The following is a 17615-nucleotide window of genomic DNA, read 5'->3' as shown; positions in this document are numbered from 1 at the left end:
TTCGAGACTTCCCGGCTAGCTCCCTTGGCCTTGATCCTAAAAGCAGATGTTTCTGCTGGTCTTGAGTGAGCTGGCTGGGTGTTCCTAGAGAGGGAGAGAGGGCTCTTTGCCTCTCAGCCGGCCACATGCTGGGAGATGAATCCCGGCCCTTTGGGGATGCCACATCCCTGCCCGTCTGATGGTGGGACCTTATCCCTCCAATGGGGCTGGAGGCCAGAGTCAAGGCAGCTAGGGAATCCCGAGAAGAGAGATGGGGATGGGGAAGACGGTGATCCTCCGGCCTCCGGTGATGAGCCTTCACATTTCTCTTTGTAGGTACTTGAAACGATTTAAGGTCATGAAACCAAAGGTGTTAAGGAGCTGGTGCCGGCAGATCTTGAAGGGTCTGCAGTTCCTACACACGAGGACGCCACCCATCATCCACCGGGACTTGAAGTGTGACAACATTTTCATCACTGGCCCAACTGGCTCAGTGAAGATCGGGGACCTGGGCCTAGCCACCTTAATGCGCACATCATTTGCCAAGAGTGTGATTGGTAATATCTGTGGTTTTCTGGCTTGGGCCAGGGGCAGGGTTCCTGTCAAGTACCAAAAGTCTCAGGGATGGAGAGGGCCCCTGTTCACCGTTTGTTAGAAAGAGGTGCCGATCCCTGTGGCAAACGAGCAGTGAGGGTGAACGTGTCTGTGCAGCGTCCACACTTACCTTTAGGAAGTAGAAGCATGTGACGGCCCTGTGCCGAACTCCAAAGGGAGTAGGTTTTCCCCCGTTCAAGAAAAGGTACTGGTGATTTTCTGTTTGTAGGAACCCCGGAGTTTATGGCTCCAGAAATGTACGAGGAACATTATGACGAGTGTGTCGATGTCTATGCCTTTGGTATGTGTATGCTAGAGATGGCGACTTCCGAATATCCGTACTCTGAATGCCAGAATGCTGCTCAGATCTACCGCAAAGTGACCAGCGTAAGTCTGGGCTGAGACGGGGTGGACGTTCTGGGGGTCTGGCCTTGTTTCTAGGGGGTCCGTGAAAGAAAGAGAGTCATGTGGGGACCCATGCAGTGATGTCTTCCCCAGCCCCACTTATGCTTTGACTGTCCGGAGAGCATCTGTCTGTCTCTCCGTCTCTGGCTCGGCTTGGCCTTTTGGAGCCCATGCAGGTGATGAAGTGCCTCCCTTAGTCTGGGGATTGCTACGTTAAGGGGGAGGAGTCTACTGCCAGAAGTTCTTCTGTGGGAGACCTCATTTCTCAGGTCCCCTTCATAGAGCTGAGGCTTACTACTCATGAGCTCCCTGAATCATGTTACGGACCAGGTACTCTGGGAGCAATTGGCAAAATGGGCTCATCCGGTCCGGACGTAGCCATCGGTTGCCCCAGGGAGCATGGCGTAGTCGAGTTTATCGTGGGCCGGCTCTGTTGTCAGGGACCGGTAGCAGTTTACTTCCCTGGCCCTCAGAGAAGCTTCTCTGCTGGAGAGCTTGGAGACAGACTCATCCGCTAGTTTAGCAGATATGAGAAAGCAAGCTGATATCAAGGGCCTGAGTCATATGATGGGAATGGGGACAAGGACACATGGGTAGTGAGGCCTTTTGGTGTGGCGTGCTCTTCTTGGCACCTGCCCACCCCTACTGTGTGGGGAACGGTTCCTTTCTCTGGTTCCATGGTGTTGCGGTGCTTGAGGAGGGAGTTTTTGTTGACCTCTGGTCCATTCCAGCTCCAATTCCGGGGGGTGCATCTCAAGCAAATGGTCTCTGTTTTTTCCTTAGGGAATAAAACCAGCTAGTTTCAATAAAGTGACCGATCCAGAAGTGAAGGAGATCATTGAAGGGTGTATCCGGCAGAACAAACGAGAAAGGTGAGTGGGTATGTACTAAAGACCAGGGAAGCCCTGGAACTTAGTGAGTCAGTTACTCAGTCAACCCCAATTCAGTACCTACTATGCTGGGGCAGCTCCGTGGTGCTAGTGCAGGGGTTAGAGCCCTGGGCTGGAGCATCGGGAAGATTTACCTTAGTTTCTTTTGGAAAATGGGGAAGCTGAATGAGATGGCCTCCAAGGTCCCTTCTGGCTTACAGATACGATCCTGGTTCATCTTTGTCTAGCCTGGTGACTGGAGGAGAATCGATAGGCCGTAGGGATTGCCGCGTCTGTTAAAAAAACACAAATCAAAGAGCTCTTGGAAGCCATTTGCCCGAACCCCGAAGGGACAGGGCTGGATTTCTCCTGCCTTGTATATTTATCTAGAAGGAAATGGTTGAAGAATAGATCATTTGAAATGGCCTCAGAGTCTCTGCCTGTTGGTCTAAAATCTGGTCTTGAGGAACTAGGAGCTCCCAGTGGAGCCAAGGGCATTGCCAAAAGGGATCGGGTTCAGGGCTGGCCGTTTGAGTGAAGCTGAGAGATACGAGTGGGGCTTCAGATGAGCCAGAGTCACATCGAGCATTGGCTCCCCTGACCTTCGTCTCATCTTGCCTGATCTCGTTTTTGCTGTCAGATCCTCGATCCTCTCATTTAGTAGTTTGGAGCTGTCTAATGCAGCAGGCCCAATTAACAGGTGTCTTTTCTGGATGTGCTTTCGTGGAGACAGGAATAAAGTCACTAAACTGATGGCTGTGTCTTCCTCAGTCAGTTAGTAACTAGCAGGGTTTTTAAGGTTTAATCTTTTATTATGAACGTTTTCAAAAGGGAACATTTCTGCATACGGTGTATGGTTAGATAGAAAATAGAAATCTCTTTTATGTGCAACTTGCTTCTCTTTTCACAAGCACATAAGGTACTCCACGTGTCCCTTTCGGAACTTTTCAACTAGGCGGCCCCACCGTGGAGAGGACTGGAGTTCAAATCTAGTCGCTAATGGGAATACTAGCCCCTGTCTCCAAAAGGTGGTCGTGAGGATTGAATGAGTTGTGGTCGCTAGTTGAATTGATCTGAGTCTAAAAAGGTTTTTTGACTAGGTTTTCCTTTGCGGCCGATTAGCATTTCTCAGGTATCTCCTACATGCCGGGTGCGGGGAATCCCGAGGCCAAAAGGCAGCAGCCCCCTCAGAGTGGGAGCAGCCTGTACACGTGCACGTTGGTCCAGGAGGCGGCAAGACGGAGCGGGCCGGAGTTTCTGCGCCCACTCTCGGTCTTTAGGGGGAACGAGGTGAAGGAGCCATTTCGTTTATGGGAAACGGAACGCAAGCCGAGCTTCTCTTAAGGAGGAGAAGGCAAAGGCCAGTCACACCTCTCGCTGCTGTTTCCGCTGTGCATGGCTAACTCAGCTCCTCGTGTCTTGTTGCTAGGTTATCCATCAAGGACCTCTTAAACCACGCATTTTTCGCTGAGGACACAGGGCTGAGAGTGGAGTCGGCTGAGGAAGATGACGGCTTCAATTCTTCATTGGCTTTAAGACTCTGGGTGGAAGATCCGAAGAAACTGAAGGGCAAACACAAGGACAACGAGGCTCTGGAATTTAGCTTTAATTTAGAGACAGATATTCCGGAACAAGTAGCATATGAGATGGTAAGTCAGCCCCACCTGTGAGCTCAGGGCCTCCTGCCTGCTTCTCCACAGTCTCTTCACATTGAGGCTTTCCTCAAGTTCTGATTTGGGGGTGGGGGTGGGGTGTCTTAGTGGCCCCTTGGCCCGAGCTCCACCCCTGTACCTTTTCCAGCCCTGCCTGCTCCTGGAATGTTTTGATGGCTTCCCCTCTGCCTCCCCATGGTTCTCACAGGCTACGCTAACAGAATTGGAAGGTTCCAGGTCAGGCCCTGGGATTAGGGTTAGGGTTAGGGTTAGCTGTTGGCATGGGCCCAGCCAAGCTCAGAAGGCCAGCCATTTATTTGGTGGCAGTTGACAAGCTAGCTTGTGGTGATGGAAAAGTCCATTTTGTTGGGGGGGGAGGGGGGATTTTCTAATTATTACACTCTGAAGAAAGCCAGCCAAAAAGTTGTACTTCTCCTTCATCATAAGCCCACTTTGTGAAAGCTCTGAGTGCTCAATCTAGAGGGTACCTCCAAGGGTCCTACACTCTCAGACTCGTTTCACTGATGAAACAAGTGAATATCCATGGAGCTCCAAGCCACCTACACATAGAGCTGGGTTTGGGTTCTTTGTTGGTTCTGTGGGGCTCCTCTCGTATTCCCACGATCCAGCCTTGAATTGGGAATTCTAGAATGGTGAAAATTCTTGCCTGCACTCCACTTCACCTCATAGAATCTAGAATTCTAGAAAGGCAAAAATTCTCACCTGTGACCCAACTTCACCTCATAGAATTCTAGAAAGGTGAAAATTCTCACCTGTGACCCAACTTCCCCTCATAGAATTCTAGAATTCTGGAAAGGCGAAAATTCTTGCCTGTGACCCAACTTCCCCTCATAGAATTTTAGAATTCTGGAAAGGCGAACATTCTTGCCTGTGACCCAACTTTCCCTCATAGAATTCTAGAATTCTGGAAAGGCAAACGTTCTCACCTGTGACCCGACTTCCCCTCGGAGAATTCTAGAATTCTGGAAAGGCAACAATTCTCACCTGTGACCCGACTTCCCCTTATAGAATTCTAGAATTGTGAAAATTCTCACCTGTGACCCGACTTCCCCTCGTAGAATTCTAGAATTCTGGAAAGGCAAACTTTCTGGCCTGTGACCCGACTTCCCCTTGTAGAATTCTAGAATTCTGGAAAGGCGAACATTCTGGCCTGTGACCCAACTTCCCCTCGTAGAATTCTAGAATTCTGGAAAGGCGAACATTCTGGCCTGTGATCTGACTTTCCCTCATAGAATTCTAGAATTCTGGAAAGGTGAACATTCTGGCCTGTGACCTGACTTCCCCTCGTAGAATTCTAGAATGGCGAACATTCTCGCCTGTGACCCGACTTCCCCTCGTAGAATTCTAGAATTCTGGAAAGGCGAACATTCTGGCCTGTGACCCGACTTCCCCTCGTAGAATTCTAGAATTCTGGAAAGGCGAACATTCTCACCTGTGACCCGACTTCCCCTTGTAGAATTCTAGAATTCTGGAAAGGCGAACATTCTCGCCTGTGACCTGACTTCCCCTCAGAATTCTAGAAAGATAAACATTCTCGCTTCCAACCCGACTTCCCCTCATAGAATTCTAGAAAAGCGAAAGTTCTCGCCTGTGACCCGACTTCCCCTCAGAATTCTAGAAAGGTGAAAATTCTCCTCTGTGATCCGACTTCAGCTCATAGAATCTAGCATTCTAAAAAGGTGAAAATTCTCGTTTGTGATTCTACTTAAATAGAATCTAGAATTCTAGAAAGGTGAAAATTCTCCTCTGTGATCCGACTTCAGCTCATAGAATCTAGCATTCTAAAAAGGTGAAAATTCTCGTTTGTGATTCGACTTAAATAGAATCTAGAATTCTAGAAAGGTGAAAATTCTTGCCTGTGATCTAATTTAACCTAAGAGAATCTAGAATTCTAGCAAGGTAAAAATTTCTCATCTGTGATCTGACTTAACCTAAGAGAATGTAGAATTCTAGAAAAGGTGAATTGCTCATCTGTGGTCTGACTTAACCTAATAGAATCTAGAATTGTAGTAAGATGAAAATTCTCGTTTGTGATTCAGCTTAACCAAATAGAATCTGGAATCTAGAATTCTAGTAAGGCGAACATTCTCACCTGTGACCCGACTTCCCCTCGTAGAATTCTAGAATTCTGGAAAGGGGAACATTCTCGCCTATGACCCGACTTCCCCTCGTAGAATTCTAGAATTCTGGAAAGGCGAACATTCTAGCCTGGGACCCGACTTCCCCTCGTAGAATTCTAGAATTCTGGAAAGGCGAACATTCTGGCCTGTGACCCGACTTCCCCTCGTAGAATTCTAGAATTCTGGAAAGGCGAACATTCTGGCCTGTGACCCGACTTCCCCTCGTGGAATTCTAGAATTCTGGAAAAGCGAACATTCTGGCCTGTGACCCGACTTCCCCTCGTAGAATTCTAGAATTCTGGAAAGGCGAACATTCTGGCCTGTCACCCGACTTCCCCTCGTAGAATTCTAGAATTCTGGAAAGGCGAACATTCTGGCCTGTCACCCGACTTCCCCTCATAGAATTCTAGAAAAGGTGAAAATGCTTGTCTGTGATCCAATTTAACCTAATAGAATCTAAAATGCTAAAATTCTAAAAAGGTGAAAATTCTCATTTGTGTTCTGACTTAACCTAATAGAATCTAGAATTCTAGAAAGATGAAAATTCTTGCCTGTGATCCAACTTAACCTAAGAGAATCTAGAATTCTAGCAAGGTAAAAATTCCCATCTGTAATCTGACTTAACCTAAGAGAATCTAGAATTCTAAAATTCTAAAAAAGTGAAAATTCTCATTTGTGATTTGACTTAACCAAATAGAATTCTAGATTCTATAATTCTATTAACCAAATAGAATCTAGAATTTTAGAAAGGTGAAAATTCTCATTTGTGATTCAACTTAAATAGAATCTAGAATTCTAGAAAGGTGAAAATTCTTGCCTGTGATCCAACTTAACCTAAGAGAATCTAGAATTCTAGCAAGGTGAAAATTCTCATCTGTGATTTGACTTAACCTAAGAGAATCTAGAATTCTAAAATTCTAAAAAAGTGAAAATTCTCATTTGTGATCTGACTCAACCTAATAGAATCTAGAATTCTAGTAAGGTGAAAATTCTCGTTTGTGATTTGACTTAAATAGAATCTAGAATCTAATAGAATCTAGAATTCTCTAGTAAGGTGAAAATTCTCAATTCTCGTCTTTGGTCTATCTTTTAGAATCTAGAATTCTAAAAAGGTGAAAATTCTCGTCTGTGATCCAACTTAACCTAATGGAATCTAATAGAACCTATAAGAATCTAATACATTCTAGAATTCTAGAAGGATGAAAATTATCGTCTGTGATCCGACTTAACCTAATAAAATCTAGAATTCTAGAAAGGTGAAAATTCTCATCTGGGATCCAATTTAACCCAAATAGAATTCTAAAAAGGTAAAAATTCTCACATGTGATCCGACTTAACCTGGACGTGGCTTTTGTTTTTTAGGTAAAATCTGGCTTCTTCCATGAGAGTGATTCCAAAGCTGTTGCTAAGTCCATTAGAGATCGGGTTGCTTTGATAAAGAAGACGAGGGAGAGGAAGCAGGCTGGCCTCTTGGGGGAAGAGCGCCGGGATTCTCAGAGCAAGCCTCCACAACCAAGTACTTCTCACCTGGCTGGAACTGAGTGTGAAGAGACAGAGGTTGATCAGCACGTGCGAAAACAGCTCCTCCAAAAACAACAGATCCAACCGCATCCCTGTCCTGCCTCGGTTCCTGGTATTTGTCAAGTCCCATGACCCTCCCCCTCTTTGTCCAAAGTTTGCCTCCTGGGAGCAGGGAAGGTGGCGGTGGTGGCTGGGCATAGGTGATGGATCTTGTTGGACAAGTTGTTGAGGTACCAAACAGGCAAGTCCTTGGCCTCTTCATCGATCCAGAATGGCAGAGGGGCCCTCGGGATTGCTCGGCCACTTTGGATCCCCTTGAACCTTTTTCAGGAATTCCTCTTGTTTCTCATGGGGTACGGTCGCTTCGCACGTTAGGCCGATAGACCCCAAACTCACACGCTCATGATGCATCACATGCCAGTTACAGGCCTGGCACCATGCCAAGTGCTGGGGATACAAAAAGACAGGCCCCATCTCACCAGAAAGCCCGTTTTATGTCTTGCCATTTGTGACTTGGGCCAAACCACTCACCCTGAGTCTTGGGCCCCCTGCCCCTCGTTGAACTCAAAAAGAGATGAAGAAAATGAAAAGCCAACCTCTCCATTTTCTTCCCTCTTCCTGGCTTTGTACCCAGAGCAGGGCAGAACAGCCCTGGCAGCAGCAGTAGAGCAGAGTTGGTTAGGTTGAGAGCTAAAACGATGCGCGAAGTAGTCCATCCCTTTATTTAAAGTGGAGGAAACAGGCATCGAGAGGAGAGGGGGCGTAGCCCGATCCCCATGGGTGGCAGGTAGCAGGGGACATATTAAAACCCTGAGCTTTGAGTCCACCCTTCTGTCATGTGAAGAGGGCATTTGAGTCCACTCTCCTGTCATGGGAAGAGGGCAAAGGGTTCAAGTGGGTGAACAGCACCAGCCAAGGAGTTGCTTTTTTCCTCTTGAACTTCCCATGCTCCCTTGGGTTCATGTAGGCTTTCTTGATTCCATTGTGACTTTGGGCATTGCCTGGCCTCCAGAGCCGAAGCGGCTTTTGTAGGGATTAGGATGGAGTTGGGGTAGTCATTTCAGCAATCTTGTCAATGCTCAGACCCTCCAGGCAAAGCCCAGTGAGGGGGGGAGCTTGATTATGTGTGGGTACGGTCACCACAAGAGTGCCGTTCTTGGCTTCCTGTCAGACCTTGCGTCTGCAGGGGCGGGCTCCACTGTGGGTTATGGTCCTCGTGTTGTCCACGGGCCTTTAAGGGGAAAGAAACTGCCAGATGTGACCTATCTCTCCCTCACCCTGAAGGGCTTTAATGCACAATTTGAGAGGGTTTATGGGTCTTTATAACTTGGCTAGGAAATCTTACTTGTCCTATCTGCTGGAAACCATTGCTGTTTTCTTCTCTCCTCCATGGATGCCAGCCAGATTGTTTTCTCCCACAGACTTTCTTTCCTTCCTTCCCCTTCTGCCTTTCCTCCCCCTCCTTCCTTCTCCTTCCCCTTTTCCTCCTACTCCCTGGCACATTAGTATATAACGCAGTATGTGTCACTTAATCAATGTTAAGGAATTAATACATAATAAAGATAACTCAAATTTCTTTAGAACTTTGTCTTAACAAAATGTTTTCCATACCATAAACCTTGAAGATAGAATTCAGTCCCAGAGATGTAAAATGGCATGTACGATTAGTGACTATCAGAATCGGGTCTTGGACTTAAACTCAGGTCTATGTACGAGACCCAAGTGGGGTACAGACAAGAAGGAGGTGACATTTGAGTTAGGCTCTAATTCTGTAAGTATGGAAGAGTAGATGGATAGGTAAAGTATTTCTTTCTTTCTTTTTTTTTTTTTTTGAGATAAAAGTATTTTTTATTAAATTAATTTTCTTTGAAAAAATTAGAGTAAGAAAAATTACCCTGCATGGATTCTGTCAATATAAAGTTATTATTAAATAAAATAAAGAATTTAAAAAGAAAAAATTAGAGTAAGAAAAAAGAAAAACAAAACAAGGCAAAACAAAAAAGAACATTGTCACGTGCCCAGCAGAACATCAGAGAGGATTCAAAATATATAATGACAAATTGTCTGATCAATAAAGTATATATATATATATATAATAGAAGAAATTATATTCATGAAGGTCCACTTTTTCTTTACTTCCTTGTGAATTGTTCTTTGGTTCTCTGCTGTGTACCTTATTTACTTTATTCTTTTCCCCCCTTTCATCTCGTCTCACCCCCAAGCAAGCTACCTTCCCCTCTTCCTCCTCCCTCTTCCTCCTTCCTCCTTCCTCCTTCTCCCTCTTCCTCCTTCCTCCTCCCTCTTCCTTCTCCCTCTTCCTCCTCCTCCTCCTCCCTCTTCCTCCCCCTCCTCCCTCTTCCTCCCTCTTCCTCCTCCTTCCTCCTCCTCCCTCTTCCTCCCTCTTCTTCCTCCTTCCTCCTCCTCCCTCTTCCTCCCCCTCCCTCCTCCCTCTTCCTCCTCCTCCCTCTTCCTCTTCCTCCTCCTCCCTCTTCCTCCTCCTCCCTCTTCCTCCCTCTCCCTCCTCCTCCCTCTTGTTCCTTCTCCCTCTTCTTCCTTCTCCCTCCTCCTCCTCTTCCTCCTCCTCCCTCTCTCCCTCCTCCTCCTCTTCCTCCTCCTCCCTCTCTCCCTCCTCCTCCCTCCTCCTCATCCTCCCTCCTCCTCCTTCTCCCTCCTCCTCCCTCCTTCTCCCTCTTCCTCCCTCCTCCCTCCTTCTCCCTCCTCCTCCTCCTCCCTCCTTCTCCCTCCTCCCTCCTCCCTCCTCCTCCTCCCTCCCCCTCCCCTCCTCCTCCCTCCTCCTCCTCCTCCTCCCTCCCCCTCCCTCCTCCCTCCCCTTCCTCCTCCTCCCTCCTCCCTCCTTCTTCCCCTTCCTCCTCTCCCTCCTCCCTCCCCCTCCTCCCTCCCCCTCCTCCTCTTCTTCCCCTTTACACATGGGAAAACTAAATCCCCAAATGGCAGTGACTTGTTCAAGTAACTCCTGGGGCAGCAACTTGCCACAATGCCAAGGGGATTTCATGGCTCGTTTCAGATGAATCCTGTAGCGGCCATGGCTCACGCCCGGGTGTCTGAGTGATTGCCGGCTACCGTCTTCATCCCCCTAGTGCGCTCACAGTTGGCATATTTCTTTGCTGCAGCTGATGGTTTGCCCGAGACGGGAGTCGGGGCGGTCAAGCATCCCGATTCTTCAAGTCAACACACCGTGGCCTACTGCCCAGATCCAACAACAGTTCCTGCCAAGGTTTCTCACATTCCCCAGGCTGAAGCCCAACTTCCAGGGCACCCATACCCACCTCAGCCACTGGTGGGACATTACCAGCAAATGCCAGGGGTAAGAGCCACCGGAACTGTTGAGATGCTTGAACTTGTTTGAACTCTAGTCTCAGAGCCAGCACAGGATGGGAAAGCTGTTGTCAACATTGTTTATAAATGTTTCTTTCCAACCAGGTCCAGCAGCAAGCAACCCTTTCTCAGGCCCAGATATTTGTTCAGCAGTTCTCCCAGAGAGTGGTAAGATTCCCAGGGCCGGGTGGCTCACCTCCTCGTACACACCCCCTCATGGGTGGCAGAGCCCTCGGGGTGGATCGCTGCTGTTCAAAGCTTATCCTGGGGTTTGGCTGATGTAGAAGACCTAGGCCGGCTCTCCTTCTGGCCACGCGTCTCCCCCTTTTGTTTCATTTGATCCCTGCTTCCCTTTTCCCTCATTGTGTCCCCGTGACCCCCAACCCCTTGGAAGTGGTCACCAAGCGCACATGTTTTTGTAGCTACCCAGTTGTTGATGTTGTACCCGAGCTGTTTGAGGATACTTTGGGCCTGGGCTAGATGGAGCTCTGGGAGGCCTTCCAGTGGGTGGCCCTGCCTCCTCCCCAGGCACCACCGAGTCTGACGTGTACTCCACTCTCCCTTCCCTCTCTAGTGTTTGCTTCTCATCATTAGGAGAGGTGTCTTATTGGGGGGAGGGGGGTGGAGACTCATAGCTCTGTCTCTTGAGTTCAGCTGAGGATTTGGTGCTTTCAATGGAGGAGCCTCTCGTTCTGCACTGGGAATCTCAAAATGGGAGAGTTGGGGTTGTGCGGTTGCAGGGAAATGTCTTTCTCAGGGGCTTGGAGGTAGATCAGAGATAGACTTTGGATATTGCCAAGTCACGGGAGGCCACTCTAGTTTGCCTACCTGCTGTGAGCACTGGAGTCCTTTTCTTAAAGGGGAGACGCTCAGATTGGGGCACATGCTGGCCTCAGTGACCACCCCACATGGCCAGGTAGTGCCTGGACAGATACGTCAAAAGGATTTCACGGTAGCCGAAACCCCACTGCGTTTTCCATCGGTCTCTCGCCTCCCCGTTCCACTTTTTAGGCCGGGCCATCCCAACTGAGAAAAAGACAGCTAAGAGGGAGGGAAAGGCAATGCTTTACCCCACTGGATCCCCTCTTGGATTTGTGGTCTGTGGAAGCTGGCACCTGAGCTCCCTGGGAGGTCGGGGCCCAAGAACCGCTGCCGCCACTTTTTGGCCCACCTCCCTCCAGACTCATCAGGGAGATCTTGAGCCTGGAGATGCAGGGCCTGAAGCGGTATTCCAGGATGAGGGCATTCGCGCTTCCACAGATGAGCAGCCCTGGGGGTTCTTTGCTTTTCGAAAGTCCCCGGGGGCCACGTTGGCCAGCGCGGTTGCGCCAGGCTTTATCTTACCCATCCTTTTCTCGTACCAGGAGCTGCAGCAGCCCTTCGGAGCGGATGGCCAGACGTCCAATCCGCCGACCTTGCCCTCCACTCAGCACCCTGCAGCAGGCATCTTGCTCGATCACAGCCTTCGGAAAGGGAGTCAGATGGTGGGCCCGGCCCTGGATGCTGAGCAGCCTTCCGGCTTCTTGCCAAATCTCCCCACTACTCAGTACGTGACTAGTGCCCAGGGGCCCCTCGGGGTAGCCCAGCAGCTTCCAGCTTCTCTGGTCAGCCATCAAGGCCATCAAGGAGCCCAGCTCGCTGCCCCCCAGCTGCCTTTAGTGTCCCAGGCGTACTCGGTGGTCCAACAAGATTCGGGCCCTCTCTGTGCGGGGCCACAGCCTCACTATTACCCAGTGCCTTGCCCACCCCCCCCAGTGACTCTGCTGCTGAAGGCTGTGGAGCCAGCCCAAGAGGGCGGACTCCAGGAGCCCGATGCTCAGGGGGTCCTGCAGCAGCCAGAAGGTGACGGGAGGGGAGGCCTGATCTCCCTCGGCGAACAGCGGCCTATCTTTGTGGTGAAGCCTACTGAGCAGCTGCCTTACCCCGCCTATCCCATGCAGCCGCCTTGTCTGGTCCCGGCTCCCGAGCAGTCTCCTTACCAGGTGCCGGCGCAGCCACCGTATGGCCCAGCGCCCACTTATACTCTCCCCCCACCTGCAGTGCAATCCTTCTATTCCGCCCCCCAGCCTGGACAGGCTGCCATGTACCACACCCAGCCTACTTACCTGGAGAAGCCCACGTACATTATCCAGGGGACTTACACGGGGCAGCCCATAGACCAACCTCCTTTCCCCGTCCTGCCCCCCGAGACTTCACCGTACGCAGGCCCGGCGGCCCCCTCCTTCCAGACGACATTCTTGGGCCGCCAGGCCCACTCGACCAGCCCTAACCCTGAACCGCAAGCTCCAGACGAGCAGCAGCCGTACGGCGTGCCCGCCGCGGAGCCCCAGGTGTGTTTGGGCCAGTCACCGGACATCCCTTTGGCGGGCATGGAACAGAAGGCCCAGCTATACTCAGCAGAGACACTGATGGCCGTTCCGCAGGCGGACGTAAGCAGGGGCAACGAGCAGCTCCGAAGCCCAGCTCCTTCAGTGACCATCGGCGCTCCAAGAGCTGGCGAGGGCCTGCCCTATCCTTTGCTGCAGCCATCCTTCTCCCAGCAGCCTCTCTCCCCGGTCCTGCTGCAGCAGGCCCAGCAGCAGCGTGTCCTGAGTCCTTTCTCGAAGTCCCCGCTCACTCCACATCAGCAAGTAGTTCGCCCTTCTCATCTACCAGCAGTGCCGCACCTCGAGCTGCCGACTCCGGAGCTTCCCCGGAGTCAGCAGAGTCAACTCTCGTATGGTCAGCCTGGCGCCTTCCAGCAGCAGGCCCCCTGCCAGCCCCATCAAGCACCAGCTCTCGTCCCCCACTTGGCCACCGAGTGCGGTCAGACCCTACCTTGCCAGAAGCACCAGCCTGTGTACAACCAGCCCCAGTGGCAGCCACCACTGAGCCAGGCACCCGTTTCGGGGCCCTTAGAATTACAGCAGCAGCAGGTGGCAGCTCTCTACCAGACTGCGGGAGGGGCCCTGCCCAAGCAGTGCCCCGTGGCCTGCGTGGGCCAACTGCCCCTGACCGGCCCGGTGCTCCCCACCTCACTTCCCATCCAAGGCATTCCCGTCTTGCAAGCCCAACATCAGCATCACACTTTAAAAGGCCAGAATGTTCCAAAGGTGAGCGTTGGGGACGGTGAGGGGGAAGGGGAGGGTGTTGAGGATTCTGGGGCGGGGGGGGGCGGGGTTGAGGAAGTTTGAGAATTCCAGGATTGGAGGGGAGTTGAGAATTCTGGGGCTGGGGTGGGGGTTGAGGAGGTTTGAGAATTCTGGGACTGGAGGGGAGTTGAGGATTCTGGGGATGGTGGGGGTTGAGGATTCTGGGGCGGGGGGGGGGGTGAGGAGGTTTGAGAATTCCAGGATTGGAGGGCAGTTGAGGATTCCAGAGCTGGTGGGGGCGTTGAGGATTCTGGGGCTGGGCTGGGGGATTCCATTCTGGACGAGCCTCTCCTGGGACCTTGATTTCCTCACGTGAGAGATGTCCGGGCCGGCCTTGATTCTGGCCTTGGCGCGCCCTGTCTTTTGGCCAGTCCTACCCTTGGCTCACGGTGAGAAAGCCTTGCCAGTCACAGTAATGTTCCTGTGTGCGGGAGCTTGGCGAGGGAGGCTAAGGCTGGTGCGCTCGCTTAAAAGAAGGGGCAGGCCGCACACTTTCACTCCTGGCCCTCCTCCGTTGTTGCCTTTTTGGCCATGTGTCCTTTCCTTGTGTAACCTGATGTGCTGACCCGTCTCAGCTCCCTGAAAAGGCTGGTGCGGAGGCAGGGAGCCCGGGGTCTCTGGGTCAGAGGTAAGTGTTGTCATGGCAGTTCTTCTGTCTCGAGAGTATTTGCTGGCATTTGGATTTGGGGACGTGTTCTAGAAACGAAGAGGGATTTCTACATGTGGTAGGCCCAGGACAGGGAGGCCAGACAGGGACACGCGGTCTTTGGCCCACTCCTTCAGGAGGAACACTGGATGGGGCCTCTCCTCTTTATCCATTGCTGCTTTCCCAGTTCGGCTCTGGTGGGCAGTGGCTCTTGTGTTCTGCATCTTGGCTCCAGCCCTGGCCCGGGTAACAGAGAGACAGAGAACCTGAGGTGCAGCCAACCCGGGGCTGTGCCGACTCCAGGTGGGCCATGGTGGCGTCTGGTCCTTAAGCTTTCTGTCTCAGGGGAAGCTGAAGTTTGTAGAATTGGGGTCCCTCTTCTCCATCATGGCTTAAATGGGGTTTCCTGTCTGACTTAAAGTAAGAAGTTGGGTTTTTGTGGGGAGAGCCAGGGCTTAGTCTCACTCCCTGTGCTGCCCTCCCCTCTGTGAAAGGAAGAAAGTTATTGGATTAGACTTGCTGGGTGTGGAAAGCCAGTAGGGTTGTTTGACATTCAGTGCTGGGCTCGTGGATGAGCTTTTGGGGCCCTACCGTCTCAGACCCTTCTGAAGGCCCATAAGCTCGAGCACGGGGCCTTGTAGCCAGGAGGGAAGGTCTTGAATGATTTCTCGGCCTCCCCGGCCCTGAGGAGGCCTCTGGAGTAGGGAGCTGCCGCCGCCAATCTTGGGAATGGCCAATGCTGAGTTGGGCAGCTTCAGAAGCACAGATGGGCGTGGCAGGACATGGCAGCTCTGGCTTCTTGCTCAGTTTCATGGTTGTCTTCCCTCATTTCCATGTCGGGGCCCACTCTGGGACGTGTGTGGGCCTTCCTTTGGCGGCCACTTTCTGGAGCAGTTTCCACGTCGGTGGCTACTTTCTGGAGCAGTTAGAAGGTTTTGTTGGGAGGGCCCATGGGGCTGGAGCTCTCAGCATGTTACTTTATGGACAGAGAACAAAAAGAAACCATGGACGTTGGGAGGTCGGTTTCTTGTCTGTTTGCCTTGTGATGTAGATTGCCTAGCGAGCCCTTGATGGAGTTGGATAGCACCTGGCAGTATCGCTCACAGACTGACACGTGGGCTCAGAACTTGGGGTGAAGCAGACGGGCTGGAGGGTGGGATACCTTAGCTTTTAGCTGTTCTTCTGACGAGTGTTATTTCAGCAGAGCTCCCAGCCTGAATCCCAGCAGCCAGCAGACCACCTACATACAGCTCCTCCGAAAGCAGATGTGACCCACGGGTGAGTAGGGACCGGCAGATCCTGAGAACCAGGGAGGTGTTTGCCCTGAACCGTTGATTAAAGATTGACCTCTGGAAAGTCGATCTGCTCTCGCCTTCACGTGTCTCTTGAGTGGCCCCAGGAAGAAGCAGGGAGACTCTCGGGGTCCTGCCCCACGGAGCTTGGCCCGGTCCATAGTCGTGGCTGACCCCAGTGAGACTCTCGGGGTCCTGCCCTGTGGAGTTTGGCCCGGCCCGTAGTCGTGGTTGACCCTCTGAGCTCACTTTGTCTGTTTCTGTCAGAAAAGATGAGTATTCTGTGGTCTCAGAAAGCCTCGGAAGCAGTGCAGAGAGCTGCTTTAGGACGTGGCGTTCCCAGCCAAACGAAGCGAAGAGCAGGCTCTTGGTTGTGCCCCGTCCCACGAGGCCTTGCAGCCCCATGGGGGTCGCCTGGCCAGATGCATCGGCCTGACTCACCTTGGCGGATGTGAATTCGTATCTTCTTTGCTTTTTCATGTTCATTGATGTCAGTTAATGAGCCTTTGTGGTTTAATGACACATTGAGTTTGATTCTTTTTTTGCTCATTTATTTAACAGTTCCAGCTTATTTCCCATTCCAGACCGTCTCCTTTGCCCCCTCCCCTCTCTGGGCAGGCCTTCTGTCAGCTATCCACAGTATCTTCCTAAAGGGCCGGCTCTTACCGTGTCGTCTCCTTGCTCAGTGAACTCTGGGGCTTTCTCCCCTCTGACCCCTGGGATCAAACACAGACTCTCCCGTTCCCTCCTCTTTGGCCATATCTGTGGCCCACACTCTCCCTCCAGCTTAATGAACCTTTCCAGCTCCTACATGCTGTTCCATCTCCTGCCTTCGTTCCGGCATCTTCCCCTTCTGCCCCCCAAGGCCCTCACTCCTTTTCACTTCCAATCTAAACACCACTTTGTCCCTGAAGCCTTTCCTGATTTTCCCCTCAAATTCGTGTGTGTGTGTGTGTGTGTGCGTGCGCATGTGCACACACAGATGTGCTCTTTACTCAAGGAGAAATTCAGGGTCTTGAGGGCAGACTGTGCTTGGCGACACCTGGCCCAAAGCAGCCATCCCCCTCCCCCCCCTTTTCGGTTCACTGGTTCCCTTAGGCACTAAGGTGATGAGTCCCTTTCCCTATCCTCGTTCCACAGCTCATCTTGCGGTTCAGCTGCCGGGCTCCCTCTTTGGTCTGTTTCTTAGCTGCTGCAGTGGGTTCCTGGGTTCCCCTTGGTTGGCTTCCCAGGCTCTGACTTCCTCCTTTCTCCCCATGATGCTTTTGTCCTCATCCCTGCTCCCAGGCCACCAGCCCCTCCATTGACCTCAAACATGACTTGCCTCAAAGCTTCCCATTTGGAGCTGGCTTCTCAGAGCCTCTCCCAAGGATTCTTCTGCTGTCTTTCATGTTCCTTTGAGAGCCGGGTCATCCCCACCCCAGCCCTTGCCCCTAGCAACTCCCTCACAAGACAAGGTTTGCGCACTTTGACCTGAAGCTTCATCCTTAGCGGGCTCGAGTGGAGGGGAATTGCTCCTTGGGGACTTTGCCACCCGAACCGTGGGATTTTATGTTCCATGAGGTGCCCCTCAGAGCTGCTGCGGGGAGGTGCGAGCAACGCTCCAAATGGGGTGGCGGCTTCCCTGGTTAATCAGTGCTGCTTTGGGCCCGGCCTTCGTCGGAGACTGCCATCTGCCCTCAGATCTGACAGCGGTTCTTCTTTGCCGTTCTTAGCATTGCTGCCGACGGAACGGCATCGAAGGATGGTACCAAGGGATTTGAGACCCTTCTTGGAAATGGAAAACCGGATCGGATGAAGCAGAGGAGGGCTTCGTGTCCTCGGCCGGAGAAGGGGCCCAGATTCCAACTGACTGTTCTCCAGGTATGGAGTGTTCTTTTCCGTTTGAAATCAGAGAGAGCAACTTGTTGGGGAAGGCGGGTTAGAATGTTGAAGCTTCTCAAGTTCTTGAGAGGCAACAGACTAGCTCCAGCTCAGTGTTGCGGGCCTGGGGCTCGGGTCCTTGCCTCAGTTTCTCCCCTGAAAGAACCACTTAGGAGCAAAAAGATT

The 17615-nt window shown here is 51.6% G+C and overlaps 1 protein-coding gene across 5 annotated transcripts in view; it reads left to right on the top strand.

Annotated features, from left to right (window-relative positions):
• The window catches only part of WNK3 (WNK lysine deficient protein kinase 3), a 54504-nt gene that overhangs the window by 15012 nt on the left and 21877 nt on the right, over nucleotides 1–17615 (top strand). For 4 of the 5 annotated variants that reach the window (XM_051967837.1, XM_051967836.1, XM_051967841.1 and 1 more), the window contains exons 4-13: nucleotides 316–536; nucleotides 803–960; nucleotides 1762–1850; nucleotides 3277–3496; nucleotides 7003–7273; nucleotides 10293–10486; nucleotides 10603–10665; nucleotides 11862–13589; nucleotides 15476–15552; nucleotides 17282–17429. In XM_051967837.1, coding sequence (XP_051823797.1) covers nucleotides 316–536; nucleotides 803–960; nucleotides 1762–1850; nucleotides 3277–3496; nucleotides 7003–7273; nucleotides 10293–10486; nucleotides 10603–10665; nucleotides 11862–13589; nucleotides 15476–15552; nucleotides 17282–17429 — 3169 coding nt within the window. The remainder of the gene's footprint in view (nucleotides 1–315; nucleotides 537–802; nucleotides 961–1761; nucleotides 1851–3276; nucleotides 3497–7002; nucleotides 7274–10292; nucleotides 10487–10602; nucleotides 10666–11861; nucleotides 13590–15475; nucleotides 15553–17281; nucleotides 17430–17615) is intronic. The other variant, XM_051967838.1, reaches the window with a different exon arrangement.

The sequence above is a fragment of the Antechinus flavipes genome, chromosome X, assembly GCF_016432865.1.
Source record: "Antechinus flavipes isolate AdamAnt ecotype Samford, QLD, Australia chromosome X, AdamAnt_v2, whole genome shotgun sequence".
NCBI lineage: Eukaryota > Metazoa > Chordata > Mammalia > Dasyuromorphia > Dasyuridae > Antechinus > Antechinus flavipes.
The sequence above is the reverse complement of the archived record's forward strand: the minus strand, read 5'-3'. Positions and strand labels throughout refer to the sequence as shown.